General features: G+C 37.8%; 1 protein-coding gene across 2 annotated transcripts in view; it reads right to left on the bottom strand.

The window, feature by feature from the left end:
* The window catches only part of ANO6 (anoctamin 6), a 176,852-nt gene that overhangs the window by 14,419 nt on the left and 138,581 nt on the right, over positions 1–23,852 (bottom strand). The window contains exons 5-13 of one of the 2 annotated variants that reach the window (XM_023535503.1): positions 23,360–23,647; positions 23,033–23,146; positions 20,844–20,959; positions 18,350–18,484; positions 15,071–15,176; positions 11,070–11,130; positions 3,816–3,958; positions 3,125–3,235; positions 1,701–1,778 (exon numbers count right to left, since the gene is read on the bottom strand). In XM_023535503.1, the coding sequence (XP_023391271.1) occupies positions 1,701–1,778; positions 3,125–3,235; positions 3,816–3,958; positions 11,070–11,130; positions 15,071–15,176; positions 18,350–18,484; positions 20,844–20,959; positions 23,033–23,146; positions 23,360–23,647 (1,152 nt within the window). The remainder of the gene's footprint in view (positions 1–1,700; positions 1,779–3,124; positions 3,236–3,815; positions 3,959–11,069; positions 11,131–15,070; positions 15,177–18,349; positions 18,485–20,843; positions 20,960–23,032; positions 23,147–23,359; positions 23,648–23,852) is intronic. The other variant, XM_023535504.1, reaches the window with a different exon arrangement.

Raw genomic sequence — 23,852 nt, 5'->3', positions numbered from 1 at the left:
GCCCTTGACATAGTCAGGGTTGCAGCATCTATCCTAGAATGAAGCCATAGCTCAGACATGGGATTTTCAGTTACAGGAACCAATAAATCCCACCCATCCCCATTCCCATTTTTTTTTTTTTTTTGTGTGGAGATTTTCTATCGCCCTCAATTAAAAAGCTCCTAACTATAAAAATAGACTAAAAAAAATAAAAATAGGAAAAATATATCTAGGCATAATTCCTTCAGAACCATGTAGTGTGCATACTAAAATCATTTAAATAATTTTATATTTTCCTTAAGCCTATCATAATCATAACATTTTAATGTGTCATAAAATATTTTCACGGACATACTTTTTTATGGCTGCATAAGAGTCCACTGTATGAAGGGTTGGAAGGATATTCTGGCATATATATGTAATAAATATGTCTAAGACTAAATATTTACTTTTACTTACCATTTTGAAATACTTCCTGATTCAAAGTTTTAAAAATCTGAATTAGTGAATTAAAGCCTATGAATATTTTTGACTCAGTACATACTGCTGAACTGCTTTCTAAGCAAGCCAGAGCAGTATGAAATTCCAATAGGTATGAGAGAACTGACCACTCATTTCATCCTCACAAACACTGAGTCCGAGCATTTGAGACATGAAAAATTGTATCCATTTTCATGTGCACTGATTTAATTACTACTGAGGTTTGACATCTGCCACACTTTTTTTCTTTTTCTTTTTTGTGAATGTGTATTCACGTTCTTTGCCTCCTTAGCTCCTGAGATCCTTGGTGTTATCTTAGAAGTGATCTGGACTTTTTATGTTATCGAAGGTATTAACCCTTTGGCCTATTTGTTAACAAATATTTTTCTGGTGTTTTGTTTAAACTTAGGATGCTTCTGATGTATGAAAATCTTTAAATATTTTTGTCTGAAGCTTCTCCCACTGTTTTTAAGTTTAGAAAGTCTTTTTACATCTAGAGAGCATATATTCATCAATATTTATTTCTCGCTTTTTTGGTGTTACTTTTTTAATATTTCTGGAATTTATTATAGTATGTGGTTCACAGTATGGTTTCAATCTCTGCCTTTTCCCCTTAATATCTAACAAGTGTTCCATTATAGTTATTGAGTGATCTTTGCTTCTCTGACTGATTTAGAATGCCTCCCTTTTCATATTATTATTGATATCAGGGCCTATATTGGGCTTCATGTCCTATTCTCTAGTCTGGCTATTCTTGAGCCCATAAAACTCTTATTATAATACTAACATGATTTTATTTATAAACCCAAAATTAATTTCACAAATACTGATATTTTAGAAGTATTGTCTTTTGATGCAGCATCATTTGTTTAAGGCTTCTTTTATGTCTCTCAGCAGTTTTTATGTTTTCTTTGATAGTTCCTATTTTTTGTTATAGCCATTCCTAGACATTTTTAGTTGTTACTATTGGAAAATTTCAGAATTCTTAAGGCCTCCCATTTGGTCTCTGCACCAGAAACTGGAAAATCCTGGACCACTGATCTGATTTAAATAAATAAGGTGAAAAGAACTGGAAGAACCACTGTGAACAGGTAGGCATTTTGAAACCTTGAGAGTAGCTCTATGCGGTGGCTCGGTAGTTCTCTGGAAACCATTTTCTGAGACAACGTAGTTTCCAGCTTGGCTTTTAGTTTCCTCGACATTTAAAATTGGATAGTAAAAAATTTGCAAAAGACTCTTACCCAGAATAAGACAGCACTTGCACAGAGGGCTACACGTATACATTTTCCCCAGGTAGTAAAGGGAACGCGTTCCTCTTCCTAATTAAAAAAGAAGAAATTTAGTCAATCAAGAGATTACGCCTGTGAAATGAGTTTTCTCCTGATCAGCCACTAAATCCTAAGCTTAATTTTTCTAAAAATTAGTTTTCAAACATTCTTACTCATAATTGCATGTTTTTTGTTAACAATTTCAAACATACGTATATGTCCGGTGTTCACTTTAATATTTTTTGAAAATGTAAGTGTGAATAGTAACAATTTATCTGCTATATAAATCTAGTATAATGATGAATTTTTAGTTTTCACTTTATACTTTATATGAATATGTTTAAAAATTTAAGAAATCACTACTTCTCGAGATTTACCTGGATAGTAAGAGTAGCTATAGTATAATAATAGCTGCAAATACTTCTGTGCCATTTACTCTGTGCCAAGTACTATTCTAAGTAGGTTCTGTCCATTAAGTGGATCAATACTTACTACAATCACATAAGAAAGCAACTATTTGTTACCATTTTATAGTTGAGAAACAATGGCACAGAGAAGTTCATTAATTTGTCTAAGACCATTCAGCCAGTAAGTTGCTATGTTCGGCTTTGAACTCAGGCAGCCTCATTCTCAAGCCTTGACCACCCGACTATACACTTCCCTAAACCAGTTAAGGATGTGTTAGCAACAAAAGCAAAATGAGGAAGAAAGATAAAGATGAACAAATTTTTAACAATGTTTCAATGGAAATTTAACCTATTAGTTGGCAATTTTAAATTTAAAAGTGGCAAGTTTAAATTACCAAATTGTCTTTTCAGTATTTTTCCTACGTTGCCAATAAGCTTTTGTTTTTTTCGGTACTCAAAAAATGTTATGAACATCTAATTTTGTCCAAGTTTCAGCTTTAATTCTGAACGTACAATCTTTCAATAACATATACTTTGATCCTGTCTTCTGTAGCAAACACCGAGAACTATTCATGATGGGGATTATTTGAATCTTATTATATAGTAAAAGACAAATGTCACCCTCTCTTGATAACCGAACCTCACTTTTTTTCCCATTTATAAAATGCAGAGGTTAAACTGCTCCCTTCAGTCCACTTTAGTGCTGACATTCTATAAATCTGTGAATCAACTTATAAATCTAGAGTTGGGGACGTTTTCAGATGCTCTTGGTTAAAAGCATTTCTAGCCAAGTTATTCATATTCAGAACCTGCTGTCCATATGCTGAGGACTGATGAAGTACAATCAGCTTTAAATTTTCTGTGTTGGTGGAAAGAAGCAATAATGCAGGTGATTCAAAAATCATCTTTTGCTGGCTTTGGAATGTTTATACAGAGAGATATATGGTTTTTAATTTTATTTTTGTGCAGCAGTCGCAGCAGCAAATTTACCTTTCCAGTTACGTAAAAGGCCTCGCACCCTGTCCGAACACAGTCGGACCCTGAACAAATGTTTTCCTTCTTCATGCTTCCTCCGACTATGGGATACGAGTGCAGCTCATCCTAGCCAGAAGGGGGAGCAGTGACATTTAGGTCACAAAGTATAATTTTTATTTTTGCATTTTTTTTTTTTTTTACTAGTATTACAAAAGAAAGGACACACATCAATACATCTTTTCTTATACAGGAGGCCCTCAAATAACATTGTTTCGTTCAATGTCATTTCATTATAACATTGATGAGATGACAGAGAAATTTAACTCTAGTTAATATCAATTAGGCTATGGGAAAACTGGCTTCATTATACATCATTTCACTTAACGTAGCAGAATCTATCAATGATGTTAAATGAGGACTTACTGTACGTTTATGCCAGAGTCTAACTTTTTTTTACTTTTATGAAAGAAGGGACCACATTTATCTCCTGTGTCCATTGTTCTAAGCATAGCACATCAGACTCACCAGAGAGCTCTAAAAAAAATCCCTGTGCCCAGAACACACCCCAGGCTTCTAAGTTTCATCGGAGCATGTAATGATGGGCATCAATATTTTCTAAGGTCCTCGGGTCATCTCAATATGCAGCCGAGGTTGCGAATTCCTGCCATAAATAGACTAAAATGCATCTAAATAATATCCTTCTTACCTGAGTAATCTCGTTTATCACCACGTGAGTACAACGTGCCTCATATTCTGGCCGGGGTTGTTCTTCCTGCTGTAACTCAACAGTGTCCCATTCATACTCAAGTTCTGCCTGGCGCCGCTTCCAAAACTCCAAAAACAAAGTAACTAACAAGGAGAGAGAACAAGATCATGCAGGTCTTCAATGACGACTGTTTCAGAAATAGGTACTGAATAATATCCATAACACTTTTGTATATGGTCAATAAAATCTAATTTATATGAGACTAATATTTGAAAGAGAAAAATGAGTTAATTTTGGGGGGAAAATGGTAAAAACTTATTCAACTTGAGGAAACAGATTATAGCTTCTTACAGGAAAGTTAATAATGTGATGGTCGGACGCATGTGACTGGGTCTAATGCTCAACTGTCTGCTACCAGCATTTTACTGCCAACTAAACAACACAAATAACTATCATAATTCAAAAGCAGTTCATGGTCTATCCCTCAGTCTGCTCTTTCCTACAGCCCTCTCCCTTTCTTCCAAAGGGCATGGGGGGATGCTTTAGTACTTAATTTCCATTTACCGCTACCTAAGCTATCTCGAGTTAAAAGAGTTATATTCTTAAATATGAAAGACTGATTTTTTTTCAAGCTTGCATCAGTATGAATAAAATAAGTTTTAGAAATTTGGAGGGAACAACTATGGTCAGTTCTGAGGTGATTTAGAGCTGAAGTGAAGGTAGAATGTTAAGCCCCTTTCCCCCAGTGAGCTTTGTATGCGAAGGCAAGGAGGCCAGACAGAGCCAGGTACTTCCCAGGAACTGCGAAAAGTCTGGAAGTGAGCACACAGTGTGATAAAGTGGGTGGGGCAGCCAGGAGGAGAGTTCCACAGGGACAGCTCACAAAGGGCTTGCTGTGTGGTATGCAAAGCGGGAAGTAGAACCTACCTCATTGGCTGTTGCGAACTGAACGATATAATATCTGGAAAGGCCCTCCCAACCTGAGGTACTTCTTATCTTCATTTTAGATGCCAAGAAATAGAGGCACAGAAAGGTTCAAATCTTCGCCCAAGATTATAGAGTTAGAGTCAGCAACCAAATCTTGGCATTCTTGGCTCCAGGGCCCAGGCTCTTCTTAGTATGAGGTGCTACCCAAAGCTGCCTGCCCCTCAGCTACCGTGCCCTGCAGCCCACCTTCCTTTGCCCCTGTGCCACAGCACCCATTCTTTGCTTTGGTGTCACCACTGTTTGCTTTTCTAGTTTCTGATTCTGGCACTCTTCTGGGGCATACTGCCACTAACTGTCTTCTGGTCCCACTCACTGCCTCCGTAGGTACACCAACCCTCATGTGGCCATTGCTGTGGCCGCCTGAATGTTTACAAGGGATATAGATGGTGGCCCAGCTTTTTGTTACAGGTGCTAACTGTTAATGGAGGCATAGAGCTCAGTTAGTAGGGGAAACCATTTCTTGTCTACTACTTTGCTGGAGAGCTGGAAGGAAGCTAGTTTTCCTTATGTAACTTTGAAACCCAGGACAGGAGTTATGTAAGGCCTCCTAGCCTCTTTGAATAGGAATGGTGCCCCGCCTCCCTCTGCCACTAAGTTGTAGTTTACATTGTAACCCAATGGCCCCATAAGCAAACAAAGGCAATGGCCTAACAGTCCACCAAGTTCCACCTCCTTAAATAGCAGCTACAGTGGGATGAATTAACTTTGGAGGGTGAAATCTACAAAGCCTTTGGGTATTATTTCCTGACACTCTTAGGTTACTCAAATGCCCCAAATCCTCTAAGTAAATAATTTGAGAGAAATTTATCTAGCTTACCTGTCAGACCCCTGATAGCAGGATTGATTTACCTAAGGCCATAGCCGAGGCAAGGGGCCCACATTGTTGAGTTTTCAGTATAGAGATTAATGCCTCTTACCACTGAGAAAATGCCCAGACGTAAATGTCTTTGTCCTTAACCAGGGGGAAATGAGGTATCAGTGGGGTGAAAGTCTTAAGGGACCAAGCTGTGACAGGCTGGTCCTGCTCCCCACCTGATCCATACTGGACTCATGTGGCAGATACTCCCAAGAGACCCCTACAGAGGTGAATGAGTCACCCATAAGCTAACCCTCCTTGGGCTGCATCTGAAGCAGCACAATATATGCCACCCATTTACTAAAGTCCCCTAAACTCATATCCCCTTGATAAACACCAATGCACCCCCATTAAACAGAAGACTCCCTACTTTTTAGTTTATCTGGGAACTCTACTGCCAGGATTGCAATACTCTCCACCCTGGAAATTCTTTCAACTGTTTCTCATATAAACTATGAAATCTGGCCAGTGGTAGCGTACTTTCTCTAAAAAAGGGCACATTTAATTTCCTGTGCCAACCTCAACTTTTGTGCTCCAAACCAGATAGCACTCATGCATCCTAACCTGTATTTGCTTCTGCGTTTATTGTTTATCATGCCCACTAGAATGTCACCTTCATGAGGGCAGGGATCTTGCTTTGTTCATGTTAAAACACTAGCACACAGCAGGCACTGAGTATATATTGGCTGAATGAATGAACTGCAGTAAGTCTTCCTGAAACTGGAGGACCCTCACCACCTGGGACCCCTGAATGATGCAACCACCCGCTCAAAGGGCCCAGATGACTGACTGCTCCTCTCTCCGCATGATCCGCTTTCCATCATTCTCTGCTGTGCCAGTCCACTCGGGTCCTCAGCTCACCCTGTACCCAGCAACAGGTCTGGATAAGCTGAGATGGAAAACCAACCATGGAGAATGTGACAGTTTATCGGTGAGGTCATTGTAGCTAAAGCCCCTTGACTGCTGGGAGTAGTTCAGGGTAGACAGACTGGAGGAATCACCGTGTTCTCTCCAAACTCGGAACTCACTCAGAGCACTAGGACCACACACCAGTGGAAATTCTGGCCTAAGGAAAGAAACTGTGGGTGGGAAGAGTGTGTCTGGTTTATTACGGCCTATTAATAAACCTAGACTATTGGAAAAAGCCTTCTGAAGCCACTCTAGATATCTTCTTTGTGTTTCTATATTTCCTCTAAATTTCTGCAATTTTAATCTAAGTATAAGAAATGTAAGTATTTTTGTAATTCTTTTTCAAAAATGGAGAAAATCCCCAATTTCCTTCTTTACAAAGTAACCTCTCATTTTATAAAAAAGCAGCTTACTTTCATGAATTTATATCTTTAAACATATCTATTTTTAAAGGAAATTGTGATTAAGAACATCGAAGTCCTGCTCACTTTGGTACCTAGAGGTGAGCACACATGAAGGGAATCGGGCCTTATCCCACAAGGCTGGTAAAATGAGACTGGAAGCCCAGCGCTTTCTTCTTCCTGTTACACCTGCCAGATGAAGCAGAACCAAGGACATGCAACCAGCATTTTCTAACCCATACCTAGTATTCAAAGCCCCAGACAAACAGTGCTATTATATCCATTGGGTAAATATTTCTGTATCTTTCTAAAAGCTTCCTACAACTTTATTAATATACACTGCACTTTGTCATTGATCTCGAGGCTGATGACACCCAAATTATTTGCACAGCTCTTATTCTGTGCTTGTCACTTTGTCTTTGGAGACTTGAGCCATCTGCTTAATCTCCCTGAGTGTCATTTTCCTCATCTTTAAAATGGGAGTATAATAGCCAACCATTTATTCACTATCTAGCAACAGTATCAACAGGAGATGATTTATGAAAAGAAAACTTACTTTTCTCACAAAAACAATATAAGCAATTCTAATCAAGAAGAACAGTCTTCTCTGAACTTGAACATCAGGGGTAAAAATGCTGCTGTTTACCAAATCCTGAACTTTAGGAGCAGTTCTGCCTAGGAAGTGATAGGACTGTCCTGCAATCAAAAAATGACCTGGTGAAAAATAATGAGTTGTCAGCAAATCTTCAACCTTAAAGATGAAAACCTTGAGAGTTGCAGGAATGCGGGGGAGTTTCTTAGTTCCTATTTCATACTCCCAAAGGTTTGCAGGGTCCACGGAAGACGCTGGTAACCTAGTATAGCCACCCAACGTTTTGGAGTACTTCTGTGCCACATCCCTGCTGATTCACACTGCTGTGTGTCCCAGATTGGGAACACTAGGTCCTAGAGTGACAATGCATGGTCAGATAGGAATTTCCTGTTCTGTACCTTTTGCTCTCTGCCAGTATTGACGCAACTGGTGGAACCCCAGTGGGGGGCACTGCACTTAGGTTCTCTGGCTAACGGTTACACACCATGAAGCTCTAGTTGATTAGAGAGACACAGTTAGGACTCTTACATCAACGTGTAACAAGAGAAGAGGGGAGGCTGCCTTGGATCTTGGGAATTAGGAACAGCTTGTCCTCTTAGTCATGATATTATTACGTTTAGAGAGAGTATGTACCAGATGAAGGTGCCCACACACAAAGACAGGGTTCGGATCACTAAAGCATTGGTGGTGTTATACCCAGCAATATCTAAGGACAAGAGACACACTCTGGTAGATGGGATAGTTGCTGTAAGAATTTGCTGCTGAAGGGCTGGGACATTTTAGTAGGTCTTGAAACTATTCAGACCTCTTTACTCACAAAAGCAGATGAGGTGGTTGAGCTTGCTCAACCTTTATTTGAACTTCCTAACTGAAAGACTGCAAGGTCGAAAACTAAATTTCTCATGTTCTCTTGCAGCTAGGGTTCCAGATGTGATTTCTAAAATGTACATCGGATACATCTGCATGTCACTTAAAACAGAAACCAAGTTGCATGGGGGCAGAAGCGGCTGTAGGAACTGTGCTATTTTGCTGGTGTGGACCCAGCAGGAGCAGCACAGCTCTGGAACTAACGGTTCCGACAGCCATTTCCTGACCCCAAGGGTACCCAGTTATGGTAACACCTTCCTCATCCCCTGACTCCTGATGAGCCAAGTGTCTGGTGTTTTGGGGGAATCACTAGGCCTAGACTAGGACTCAAAAGTGAAAATGAACAACTGCAGTCATGTGGCCAAGAGCCTGGAGCCAGGGAGAATAAGATAGGAGAAGGTAAGAGGCCACAAAAGATGTGGAGGGGAGGATACGTTAGGACCTTTACTTCAACTATGGACTGGTGTTTTAGGACCATAAATCAGTTATGAATGGGTGAGCTGGCCTGGCCTAGAAGGGTGAACATTTTTCAGATAAGTATATGATTTGTACTATATTTATTATTAAAGGTTTTCTACCCTCAACTGTTATAACTCTTAGGAAGCATAAAAATATTCTAAGTGCCATATACATCTGGGCACAAAAAGAGATGCTGTAGGAACATGACGACAGTGATATGAAAAACTTCACATGATCCTCCTGGTGTCTTCAGTTCTTAAAATTTCAGACTTTCTGTAATGAGGTTCAAAGCAGTAGTTCTCATAAGGCAGAGGTAACAAGAAAAGCAACATAATGCACTTAAAATAAAAAGACTTCATCATATATACATACATATGTATATATACACACATATATATATGGTGCTATAAACTGGGCTAAAACATTTTATGCATTCTGAAATCTGATGAAATAAAATCAGCAGATCAATATGCTTAAGTCAGTTCTATAAACATGCTGTAGTTAACGATCATAGAAAGCAATGTTAGCTAGGAAATCTGAGGTTTGTCTTTCAGTGCCAAAATTAATATATTTTTATTAAGATATCTCTTTAAGTTACAGCTGTCAGCATCTATTACTATATGGAGTTCAACAGAATTTTATGTATTATGAATCAATGCTGAGACTAAGTTTTAGACAAGATTTAAAAGAGCCCGCTACCCATGTGCTTGGCACCTATGCTCCTACTTCCGGGCAAAAAAAAAAAAAAAATGATGTATTTTATAGTGCAAGAGTATGTAGGCTCTTAATACATGAATTTAATTTTGATTCTTTTGTGTCAAATGTTATCCAGCATTTGGTCTCCAGCCAAAACATACTAAGTGTTTGAATGACAATGTAACTTATTAGATAAATTCTGCAATCTTATAGTCTACTTTATCCAGGAGTGGTACTTAGTATCTATAAAAAGTGTCCAAAATAATTGCTGTCTGTTTTGAGATCCATTTGGTGACCCTTCATAGGCACAACCACTGCATAAGAGAAATATTGCGAGGACATCGGTAAAGAACTCGTTGCTGTGAGTCACAGGTGTCGATATGTTATCGTAAGACTTAGTTCTGTTTCTTCTCCCATCCATCTATAACCTGAACTCTATTTTCTCTTTGACTTACCCATTGAAATTGAAACACATTTGTCTTTGAAAATGGAATCTTTTTTCTTCTTTGGTAGAACCTTTACATCAATTAAATATGTAAAAGCTTGCATTTAAAGAGAATAATTGCCTCATTGATGATGCTATTCAAAGTAAATAATATAATGTTAAAGCTTCTGTATAAGAATATTGTTTAGGATTATATTTGTTCAACTTATTCAATAGGATGTGATATTATAAGAGTAGCACATGCTTACTAAATACTTACTCAGGTAGAAATGTATGAAAAGAAGATAGCTCCTGTAATCTCTGTGTTGGTGCTTCCCCCGAACCCCAACCCCATGAATGTCAGGTTGGTTCCCAGCTGTGAGACTGTTACAATAATGGCTCCCAAAGAATCGTGTCCCACTCCATCCAAGCCCTTGGGTAGTCTTCCCACCTCCTCACATTATCGTTGGCTCGGCCATGACTTGCTTTGGCTGATGGGACATTTGTAACCTTGATGCAATCGTAAGCTAAAAAAATGGCAGTGCATTGGGCTTTGTCCTATTTTACTTCTCTTTGGAACCCTAAAACCACCATGTGAAGAGAATCCTGGACCAGCCCACTGGAGGAGGAGAGGCCATGTGGAGCAAGATGAACCAGCCTGCTGAACCCACAGACCAAACCAGCCAGGTGACTGTGGGACCATCTACACCAGTGGAGATGCCAGCTCAAAGGAGAGATGAGCTGAGCTAGCCCATGCCGGAAGAACCTCCCAGCTGACTCAGAGATTCAGGAGCATAATAAATGTGTTTTAAGCCATTAGATTTTGAGGCAGTCTCTTATGAAGTAACTGACACAATGGCCTTAAAAGTTATAAGTGGATTCTAGGAGAGCTGAAACTTGGGCAATCTGAGCATTAAAAGTGGGTTACTTTGATAGCCTGGATAAAACTTGTATAATTCTGTTAAATTGGGTGCTTGTGTGATCTTAGGGTTTTTGTGTGTTTTTTTTTTTTAAGTTAAGATGCAAAACTAAACTGAAAAAAAAAAAATTGAAAAGAACTTACCCCATACTCCCATAAATACTGCGAAGACTAGGGTTCCAAAACTGTCAAAGATGCACAATTTCTGGAAAATACAATAATGACATATAAATGAATCCTGTTCTCCACTTACTAGAATTCATCAAATATGTAATGCTTTGTGTATTATACAGTCTGAACTTCTTTTTAAAGCTGATACCTAGTTCAACAATCACTACAGGTACTACATACTTATAACTGAGATTTCTTGTTCTTTTGGAAACAGCCTTTGCTGTACTTACCAGAATGCCTTTTCCAATGGAATCTTTCCATATCATAACAAAGAAAAAGGCATAGCTGCTAAGTTTCCATTCCATTTAAAGTCTCTATCAGGCTTTTAAATAATGGCCTCACCTAATGAGCTGTCATAAAAAGAATTTGAGGAAGTAGTATGGCGCTAAGAGTACAATGAACTCCAAGCAACTTTTGGATTATGATTTGCATCTTATCATCATCCTACCCTGATCAGAGGACTCATTTCTGAATTCTTCTCTTAATTGTTAAGAGAAGTACAAAGCTGGTTTATTCTGAGATGGGATAGCTGTTTCCTCAAACCCAGTGAAGGCTTTTCTACCATCGCTGACAGAGGCTTCCTTGAGAATAAGGATGCACAGGTGCTTTTGCTGACATCATAAAGTATACAGTGACTATAAAAGAATAAGTCACATACCTGTGCAAAGAAGGTTCTAGTCACTAGTTCTACTAAGTTTCATCTCTCTGCTAGTATAGAAGCAGCCTATCTCCCTCTATGAATTCCTGGAAAAATCTTTCGATTAGTTACTTTTTCATTAGTGAGCTTTTTCACATCTCTTAAAAATATCTGTAAAGTTAATGAAAAAAGTGGCAAACATATGTAATATCATCTTTATGACGGTTTATGTGAAAAGTAAAGACAACAGGTCAGAAAAAGAAGCTATAGGTCTACTTTGTTTTAGTTAACTATTTCGGTTGCTTTTTATACTGATGTTAAGTGGGTAATCTTTCATCTACATAAAAACATTAGTTATTTTCATTTTTAAAAAATCCACCTAAATATCTTCTCATACATCTGTTTTTCAAAGCCTAGAAATGCCCCTCAATCATCCTTTGAGGCCCTGATCAGAAAGCACATCCCAAATTGCTGTAATCCAATTATTTCTCTCAAAAAATCAGCTCATGGAAGACAATTAATAAATGAGTGAATGCTCTGGGGAACAAAGCTCTCTATCTCCTCCTCTAGTCCTGGGATCCCATGCATCACACATTTCAATCTTTTAGCTTTGACTCTTACAGAATTATCCTCTCCCAGTTGTCTTTTACTATGCCTTATCTCTTACTGAAATTATAAGAAACATTTTATGAAAAATAGTTCTGCGTGTTATCATGCTATTATTGAAGGTTCTGTCCAGTGTTATTCCTCTCTTATGAATCAGTGCAAGCCTCTCTGTACCTGATCCCTCTCTACTTGCCCTGACACCTCTGCCCACCTGCTGCACAAAGAAAACATCCTACCTGTGAATTCTTTGCCCTACAATGCTTTAAAAACAAACAAACAAACAAACAAACAAAAAAACACATCTGTCAGTGTGAGAGAGAAAAAAATAGGAGCAACAAGAAAAAGCAGGCTTACTGCTGATGCCAAGATCACTCCAGTTGTCTAGCTCAAGCCAAGAGATGTGCCTTACACTCCTATGACAGGTAGTTATGTGGCTTGGATAGCATCACTATTTTTGCCACATATTGAAAATCAAGGACTAGAGGAGAATGAGATGGGTGGCCTCTCCTCTCCATGTGCCCCATAAATGACACAGAAGCAAGAAGTAGGGGAGATGGTAAGCGAGGGGTTTTCTTGGTAGGAAACTTGGCTTAGCTTCTTTGGCAGGATGGCACAGAAAGGGAAAGCCAGCTGTGTGAAGAGTAGTCCCAAGTCAGCATGCTGCTTTAGTCACATGGAACAGGAAAAGAGAGAGCTGCATATGCAGGCATGACAATTTCAAGAGAGGAACCAATCGGAATCTAGAAAAATAACCATGCTATGCTTTCATCTTCCAAAGGAACAAAATAAAAATTTTATAACAATGTCTTTCTAAAAATAAAGTATTATAACTTACCATGTTCCCCTTTAACTTGACAGCCAAAAAGCTAAGAACCTTATTCAATGCCCAATCACAAAAACATATTAATCTTGATTTCCATAACTGTTTCTTCATTTCCTTGATCCTGATTTTATATTTCTAATTTGTTAACCCTTTTAGTATACATGTCAGTTAGTGAATATTCCATCTCTTTCCAAAAGAAAAGAAGAAATGAAAGCATGAACAGGTGCTCTCTTTTTCTGCTTTTTAAACTTAGTTTTTCATTTCATTCTTTTAGTCATTTTTAAAATATACTTCCTTTTGTAAATCACTCTGACAAGGCTCAAGGGATCCTTCAGGAAACTGGAAAAGAATGATTCATTTTTTCCAAAACAATGAAAAAAATGTACACAGGGACACATTTAAAAGTCATGTGCTTAAGGATGGGTAGACGGAGCAGGAGAAAGGAGAAAAAGGGTGGGGGTAGGGTGTTGAAAGAGAATTTCTTAAAGAAAATGGAATTTGCAATTGTACTTTGCGGAGCACAACTTGCCTCTGGTATTACTGTTGGCATTTGCCTTAAATCCAGTGTATGGGGATATGTGCTAACTTGTGACCTTTGTGAGTTAGCATCATTGGAAGGCAGCTTCTTTCTCACTAGCTTCAAGTCTTTTACTTTGTGTTATCCATGACATATTTGTAAGTCTAGAATGTATTGGTTTGGGGGTGGGCAATAAAATCTATTCTAATTCATAAACTAAGTGTAAAAATTCATGTGTTGACAATACCCTGCAATCATCTTAATTAAGTGATGGAATAATTTTCCAAACAAAGCTCAATTTGAGAGTGAAATGTCTGGTACTACTATCAGGCAGTGAGGAACACGGTAATGGCAAGAAATGCAGATTTTCTGTCAATTTTTGGCTTTCTTAGTTACCAGATGGGTGACTTTGAGTACATTATTTACTCTTTCAGATCTTTTGTATTTTAATCTTTAAAATGGAAATAACATCTATTCTGTCCATCTCACAGGATTATTGTGTCAAAAGTGATAAGTACAAGACTTTGCAAAGTATAAAATATAAAGTAACATCACTATCATAGCAATATAGTCAGTTAAAATAAGAGATACACGGAGTAGATCAGAATATTCCGAGGTCGTATAAGGATTCCTAAACTTTCATGGCAGAATGAAGGGGCAGAGGAAAGATCACAACAAGTGAGATAATATATCAAAGTTGTTGGGAAAATTCTCCAAAGCAAGCTGACCATCCCTCTTCCTGTCTGGAGTTTCTGGCATGCCTTTCAGTAAGTTCCCTCTTGTCTCAGTGCCTGTCCTAAACCTCCTGGAGTTTAAGAAGTCATAACTCAAGACCATCTGCATGTATAAGGGGAACCAGATGTGTTTTGTGGGAATATTTGGAGAGACAAAGTGGGTATCTGTTGTCATTTATATACACAATCTTTCTTACGCATATTTATAGATACAGTCTAAATCTGACCAGCGATGTCTTTAAAAATCCAAGCATAGTTTCAGCACACTTTAAAAGTGGGAAAACACAAGTGTAAATTTCAGGTTTCCACCTGCTTGAACTACGGAAAATACTTATAATAGCTAAGCTATTAAATAGTATTCAGGAGATAAGTCAAGTTTGAGATTTCAGCTTTGATTACTTGAAATACTCAAACAGTTTCAATTCCACAGTTCCTCTATGACCCTTCAGGAGATTTTAGATAAGGCTTTTAATCTCGATTTATTATGTGTAAAAGAGGAATTAACCCATGCATTCCATAGCTACCTTTTAGAATGAACGGTTAGTTGAAAATTACCTTTCCAAATTCCTCAGAGGGGAAAAAATTTCTATATCGTAGTAAAATTATTAGAAGAAAAAATACTTCTTAATTGTAAATGTTTGGAATAATAAAAATTACCTTTGAGGACTCGCAAGTAATATTGAGTTTCCAGAACTGACAATGAGAATCACACTGAGGACACATTATGATCTTGCCACCAATATCAGGATGACAAACTTCTTTGCTAAAGAGAAAAATAAAATTTCATTTAAAAAAATAAATAGGATTTCTTTTCTACCAGCATGATAGAATCCAACATCCATTCATGATAAGAAAACTGAAGTATATCAATTCTTATAAAACTAGGAATGGAAATGGACTTCATTAACACAATAAAGGCTTGCTTGCTACATGAAGCCTATAAAAAACATTATACTTAATGGTAAAATGCTAAAGTATTTCCTTTGACCAGAAACAAGAATAAAAAGAATTGTGTCCCTATAAACTGCAGCAATTAGGAATTAATTTTTAAAAATACCATTTTTCAATAGCTTAAAAAATATAAAAAGCCAGGAATAAATCTAATTCAAGAGATAAAAGGCTTATATGGAGAAAATTACAAAACTATTCTGAGAGAATGAAAAACACATAGCAAATCTCATATATACATTATCATGTTCATAATTTGGAAGAATCGATATTTAAAGACGTCATTTCTCCCCCACTTGAGCTATAAAATTCAATTAGAAGAGCAAAGGGCTCAAAAAGAGTCAAAACATCCCAAGGCAACTGAAGTGTCCTATGACAGATGATTGGATAAAGAAGCTATGGTACATATATACAATGAACTATTATTCAGCCATAATAAGAGATGAAATACTGCCATTTGCGACAATGTGGATGGACCTTGAAATAATCATGCTAAGCGAAATAAGCCAGACTGAAAAAGTTGAAAACCACATAATATCACTTATATGTAGGATATAAATCTAAAAGCAATAATTAAACATGACAAACAAACAGAGACTCAGGAACATGGACAATAGACTAGTGGTTACCAGAGGGCAGGGGGGAGGTGGGAGAAAAAGGAGTAAAAGGGGTCAAATATGTAGTGATATTGAAGGAAAAAAAAGAAAAAAAAGACATCCCTGAAGAACAAGGTTCTGTTGGCATAGATTAAGAAAAACTGACCAAGAGAACAAAATACAGAGTTCAGAAAGAGACATCTGCATATATAAAAACTGACTTATGACAGGGCTGGCCTAGCAAATCAGTAAGGTGTGAACTGACATTTCAATAAATGGGGCTGCTGCAATGGAATATCCGTATGGAAAAACATAAAACTGGACTCCTAAATTCTATCAGATACAAATCAATTCCAGGTGAAAAATGAGAATGCAACAGTACCAACTTATTAGAAAAAAAAAAAATATATATATATATTTAAATAACCTTGGAGTAAGGAGTAAGTTCATTAATGAGAAACCAAAAGACATAAATTGTAAAGACAAATAATTGATAAATTCAAAAGTGAGAACTTTGCTAAAATACACCATGAAGGGAGGAAAAAAAGAACGAGCCACAAACTGGTAGAAGTTTTGCAACACATAAAAATGACAAAGGACTATTCACCAGAGTAGTTAAAGAACTCCTACAAGTTAATGCAGACGGCTGCCTCTAGGAGAAGCCATTCAGAGGAACTCTTATGTGAATGGGACTGGAGTTGTGTAATTGCACACTTTCAAGGGGTGCGTTTTATGGTATGTAAATTAAATCTATACATCTGTTATTTTTAAAGGGGGAACATAGGCTTTAAACAGGCATTTAAACGAGGAGATATCTATAGTACCCTCCATTTATGCACACATATTTTCAAAAGTACACAAAATAAAATAGGTTTTGTAAGGATATATATGTGATAAAGAATAAAGAATACATGTAAAGAAATGATAAAAATCAAAATTTATTATAGTCGTTATTTCCAAACTGGAAAATGAGGAAATGCAATCGAGCAAACCACTTCAGAGGTAACAGTAATGTTATTTTTCTTAAATTGGATGATGGATCATTATACCTTACACCTTAAATATATTTTTTATGTTGTGAACCTACTTAACATGTAATAAAACTAACTGAAAATATTTAAAATGCACACATTTTAAATTAAATGATTAAAGCCAAAAAAGTTTTGAGCATGAGGAATATATTTCCAACCTCCTTCCCCCTCCCCCGCCACCCACCAGTTTTCTACAAATTAATCAGTGTGAAACAGTAGAAACTACGTGGTGTGATGGTCACGGCGATTTTATAAAATGAATTATAATGAGAACCACCACCATTCAAGAACTTTGTAAAAATGTAACTTTTGTACTTTGAAAGTGTATTTTTGAGATGATTTTTTTTTTTTCGGCTGGAACAATATACAAAACAGTGAGAAGCCAAAGACAAATTTAGGCAACAGTTATCAACGTTTAGCCATTGGCCCTGAACTTTTTCGGTGAAGAGAAGCGAGTACTTCAAAGACCATCTGCAGCTTTCTAGCTAAGAAGCCATAACGGGTACAAACCACTCAGAATCCTCCATTAAATAGAATGGATAATTATGCCCATACATCAGGGCTGCCACATAAGCTTCCTGCCTTGGGAGCCAGCCTGATATGCTCGGGGCTAGAAAAATTTGGTCTGCTCATGGGTGGTGCCCAGAAATCTTGATCTGGTTATCACATCTGGATATCACATCAGAAGCCTGATGATCAAGGGAAAACACTTGGTTGTGTTTCATCCCTTCTGGAAGTAGAAACCACCAAAAGCAGAGGAACAATAACAATTCAGAAGAGTGTTGCTGAAATTCAATGTTCTGGCACCCATGTATTTCTCTTTAGATAGTGCAGCTGGTTATTTGCATTCTGACATCTAATTCTTTACGACTTATTGTTTCCTCTAAATTTTTAAGGGCTAATTTTTAAAAAAGTAAAACAAAAGTTTTGTTTATCTGAGTTTTTAAACATGTATTTCTTAATATTCATTAAAAAGTCTTTTCTAAAAGCATAAAAACATCAATTTTACCAGTTTTGCCCTTGAAACCTTGAGGAAATCAGAGCTGTTCTTGGCCCACAGCTGTAGGGCTGGGGCCAGAAGTTCAAGACCAATCTTCCCTCCAGACCTTCTTTATTTTGTCTTAAAATAATTGAAGTGTTTCCTAGTGGTAATATTCATACCAGAGACTGGGCTGTATGATCTAAGGAAAACATTTTCCACTCCACTTAGTTATTATGCTCAGAACAAAAAGGGGGGATATCATCCAAAGCAGTAAGTGTTCTGCACTGAGTCTTCTTTTACTAAAACAGTCTAAGACCTGAAAATAATTTTATGTCTCATCAACTTTTCAGAATGGTAACATGGAATAAACAGAGGTTACCTCCATGTACAGTTATTTTGATTAACATATCCGTAGATAAAACAAGCCACTCCTACAACTGCTGCCAGGAGGAGCATCTGAGTGTAATAGCCCAGCCAAGCAAAATAGATTCCAATCTTCTCGCCATAATATTTCCTGAAAAAAGACAGAAATGTTCAGAACACACAAATAATCACTCTGTAGCTTCATCCTAATATTAATTTGATTTTAAATAAAGGAAGCTTTATGCTTAAACTTCTGACTAAATTTACACTTAAAACATACTCATTTTTGTAACAGACCACAAATTCCACTATAAAACAAAAACAATTTTACATATCATAGAAGTACTGACCACTGGTTAGCCTGTTGAAGCAAAGTAAATTAGAACAGAGCAAAGGAAGAAAAAAATGCTGAATATGGAGAGTATCACCATCATTTTTTGTAAAGACTAGCACATTGGACACATTCTCCAAAAGATTATTTTTAATATGCATGAAATGAACATGAACATCACAGTTACCTACTTCTGTTTATCTAGGGAACTACCTTAGAGCAAATATAATATAAATCACAAATAATAACAAGAAAATGACTGATAATAATAGTAATTAGTAGTGAAACGTCCCTCCGACAAAAATATTTATAAAACTCATTGTGAGAGTGGAAGAGGGCAGGATGGATACGACTGAGGAATCTACTGCCCTACATTCCTTCTATCGAGCACTTCAGTTTTTCCTACGGTTTAAAAACTGATCAGTGGTATGCTCTGGGGTAAAATGGAAGAGGTCAGGTATGCAAGTCTGAAGGAAGGGAGACGAGGCATGAAGCAATGCCAGATTGTTTCTGAAAGGGAGACATATAATACAGTTAGACAGAAAAACAGGTTTGAAGGATAAGGAGAAAATATGAAATGATTGTTTAGGTGATTGTTGCTGTTGCTGATACTTTTCTAGACTGACTCACTTCTGACTCACTTCTGTATTGGCTAGTACAACATGTAGATTTACTTTGAGGCCTATGTGATACTTCCAGCTCAGCATGGAGCTGGAATGGATTTCTTGGACTCAGGCCAGTGGGGACGTAGTGCTGAGAAGAATCTGGAGATCTGGGAGATTTCAAAAAGGAACATCCCTAGGCTGGACCAGCACTCACATGGCAGCTGTGAGACCAGCTCCCTGGTCATAGGTCAGGTGTAGGCCAGCCACATCCTTAGGAAAAAGGAAGAGATGATACCAATGTGCAATCAGGAGAACAAAGTGTGTCCATTTTCATGCAACTAGGGCTTTGTTATCTGCACATGTATGGCAGGCTTAGGATAGAGCCTGGGAGAGAAAGCCTGGTAATGGGGTTTGAGATATCTTGGACTCTTTGCTGTTAGCCTTTCTGTAATGTGTTCTTATCAACCATCTACCCTAGAAATGCCACATTTAAAATTGGAAAGAATGTTAAAAGTTTCCTGGTCTAACCCGTCAATAGTAAAAATATCCTGATACATTTAGTGAGCTGGTCATATAGTCTCTGCTTGGATATCTATAGTGGCAGGGAGTTTATTACTTCCCAAGGTATCCACATTACACTTAGGCAAGGATGTCAGAATTTCTGAATCTTAAAAAGAGCTTGCCTCCTAGTTCTTGCTGAAAGGCTGGAATAATGAGAATCCCTTCAAATGTGAGTCTGATCATCTCTTTGCCAAAAACATCCCAAGCCCTAACACCAATTTTTAAAAATTTAGCTTTAATTTTTTAAAATCAAAGTTGTGACTATACATTCATTAAAGAGTTAAATAGTTCTAGAAGACTGATTATAAAAAGCAACCTCCTCCCCATCTCCTGTTGCCTAGCAGCAACAACTCTCAACTCCTATAGCTGATTCTTGAAATATTTATCTCCATATCTCTAACTAATATATGTGTCCTGTTGCTTATTGATTTTTCAGTTTTATTTATGACCTATTGACTTTCTACTTTGGAAGGTGAGGATTAAGCTCTCTTTTAACACCTCCCCCCACCCCCACCCCACCCCCACCCCAGCCCCCCACTCTCATCTACACATCCACACTTCCATTCCTCTATCTTTTTGACAGTTATATTATAATTTCAGTTAATCTCCGTGCTTTACATTATTATGACTCTTTAAAGATTATTAATAGCTAAATCAAGTCATCTGCTATACTTACTTCCTTTCCTAAAGGGCACCCTAGAGAGTTTATGCTAATGAGATGACTCAGGATGGGGCTGGACACGCCAGAAAGACCAACCATGTGTTTAAAGGGCTGGGGCTTTGAGCCACATATATTGGCCTGAACTCTGGGGAGAGGAAAGCGTTGGAGACTGAGCCATGTGAGCAATGACTCAATTAGTCATGTCAACGTAATGAAGGCCCCCAATAAAAACTCTGGACAACAAGGCTCACAGGTCCAGGTGAGCTTGCCTGGTTGGCGATACTGTCACACTTAGATGGCATGAGGACAACCCTGAGTCCTTCCTACTGGAGTGGTCTCTACAACACCTCACCTGATAAGATCCAAGGGCTGCTTTTTGTATATGCTTCGAGGATGACCCCATTCCCTGTACAGAAGGTACCGTTCATTTGGGCAGCTGAAATCCTTTGACGGATGGCTGAAGTTGCACTGGGAAGCAGAAGCAAACAAGTGAGCATCACAATCACCATGTGTTCACAAATCTGTTTATTAAATGTGGTTCTAATACGCTTCATAGTCATTTGTGAACAAAGGGCCCTCATTTGCTGAAGCAGATGGAACTACTACATATTTTTAGTGATTCTCAACCAGGGTATTACTAATGGCCGCCTCCTATGAAGACCACTTGCAGATGTGGGTGGGAAGGAATTCATGGTTGTTACAATCCTGGGGAACACCATAGATACTCGGTGGGAGCCCGGGAGATGCTTAATGTCTTATAAGTGGGCCATCTCTAAACGATGAAAACCGGGCCACTCAAGTGCCAAAACTGCCACAATGGAGAGACACCTGATAGTCCAGCCCCCTTCTTGGACACTGGGGGAAAGAAGAGCCTTAACTGGTAAGCAGCAGGGTCAGTTCTAAAACCCAGGCTTCTTTTCCCCCCAATTCAACAGTAATTCAGTGACAACATGTAGAAGAATTTTACATGTTATATGCTTAGCTTCTTCAAAAAATAAAACTTCTCACCTCTGTTTAATTTCAGTCACTCTTCTTCCCGCCTGACTCAGTTCCTTCCTCCAGTATTAGAACCGGACTATTTCCCAGCTAAGCCATAACATGGGTCTTGACCTCCACTTACCTCCTTTCCAAATACCACTAAGATCTCATTCCTTAGCCTGGATATGGCACTCTGCAATTACATGAGGCTTTAGTGGAGAAGACCTGGGCATGGACAGATGCCACCTGAATACTACAGAACCTTGGCATCCCAGATGAATATTCATGAGGGCCCTCTGCAAGTGTTCCCTAAGTTCATGTCATGCTATAATTGCTTATTTTGCTGGGGCACAAATATAAAACACATAGACTTTCAGGCTGAACTGCGTTGGGTCTCTTAGCCAGGAGGCTTAGCATCTGTTTCTCTACCCTTCTCTCTGGTCTCTACTTACGCATGTATATTAAGTAGCTGTTTAATCTCCTAGTTTTATTACCTTATACACTACATTTCAATATTGTCTTCAGCCACAAATGCATGTATACACAGTAGTAATAATCAATTTCAGTGTTTGCTATCTTTGGTCTTACAGATTCAGGTAAATTGATAGTAAATGTAACAAAGTATCAAGTGTGATATAATATAGTATTTAATTTATTTCACTGACAGAATTTATGTAAAGCACTTAGACATAATATCCCTGCATTTATGGAATCACCGTGGGTCTGAAGAACTCACATTTTAAAAATTTCATTTCATGAGAAATGTTATCGACTAGAGAAGTGCTCTTGAATTTGAGGAGTTGCTGTCATCTCAGAACATAGTCTTTAACAATGTCAACACTCTGCCGTATTGCCATTATGACAAGAACCTTGACAAATGCCTTTTTAAAAGCCCTGTGATATTCTAAGGCACAGTCTGAAATGGTGTTTCGGGGGGTAAAAAAAAAAAACCCCTGTATTACAGAAAATGATAAATGAGAAGGTCTAACATGTATTTTTCTTACAAAGAACTAATACTTTTCTGGTTGAAAATGACATCTGTCAGTAATTATGAAAATATCTAACCTATACATAGTACTTACTATATGCTAGGGGCTGTTCTAACATTTGATATGGATTCATTAATCCTCACAGCAATTCTATAAGGTAGGTACTCTCATTATCCCCATTTTATTGATGGTGAAATTGAGGAATAGAGAGGCTAAATGACTTTCACAAGGTCATTCAGCTAGAAAGTGGTGGAGCAGGCATTTCAGCTCCAAAGTCCATGCTCTTAACTACTAATCGACATTACTTTACGTAGTAACTATGGGAGGGCCCCTGTTCATTCATCTGTTCATTTCTTCATTCACTCATTTAAACCCTGGGCCTTCTCTATGCCTTGGATTCAGCAGTGAACAATACAACCTGGTCCCTGCCCTGGATGAGCCTGTAATCTTTCGATATATTATTTTCATTTCACTGAGGAAGAAACTTAAGTTAGATTAAGAAGATTACTTTTCCCTATTAACACCGGAGTACATATGTTAGGGTATGTTATTTTGTTTTTACTGTTTAACTTACATCATGGAGAGGAAAAGCTGCCTTGTAGATCCCGGAGCTCACAAGTTTGTTAATCCCAAACTTTTTAACGTTGTCCCTTACTTGATACTTGATCCGAGAGAGGATAAAGTAAACCTAAAAAGATTCCAAAATAGTGTGTGGTTTATTCAGTGCTAACTAACCAATCACTGTTTACTATCAGAACAGGAACATGTAGGCATGTTCCTGTTCTGATAGTAAAAAACACACAAAAAAACATTTCTTTTTTGTGTCTGTGGCAGCTTTTAAAAAACCAAACTAAACCAACCAAACCAAACTACTAAGAAAGTAAATTTGGTTTAGACTCACAATGCGGCTTCTCGTGGCTGGATTGAAGAAGGTTTCTCTATCACGAATATAAAAATCACTCATCCGGTTCTTCTCAAATGGGGCAGTGAAAAACTCTTGCTCTGGCTTGATGATACTTTCATCAACTTGGAGGACTTTGGTAAACCAGTTGAAATTACTGAAGGCTGAGGACCGGGTTTTCAGATCATTGGGTTTTAGAGGCAATTTGATGTGCATTATCTCAGCATATGTACATAATACCTCCCAAGGGGCATGTACTTTTACAAATACAAGTTTGTCGTCCAAAATCTATATTGAAAGAATAAAAACACAATCCAGGAAACCAAACCGATTATTTTCACTATTTTAAAATTCATAATTTTTCTTATGTTGCTGGTAGTTCAAACACACGTGTGCACGCACGCTCACACACACACACACACACACACACCGGTAAAAGTGAAGATACAATAGATTTGCAAATGACCATAAATTTTTGCCTGAAAGATAATTT

This window comes from Pteropus vampyrus, unplaced genomic scaffold (genome assembly GCF_000151845.1).
Source record: "Pteropus vampyrus isolate Shadow unplaced genomic scaffold, Pvam_2.0 Scaffold140, whole genome shotgun sequence".
Lineage (NCBI taxonomy): Eukaryota > Metazoa > Chordata > Mammalia > Chiroptera > Pteropodidae > Pteropus > Pteropus vampyrus.
This window is presented reverse-complemented; position numbering and strand designations above follow the sequence as displayed.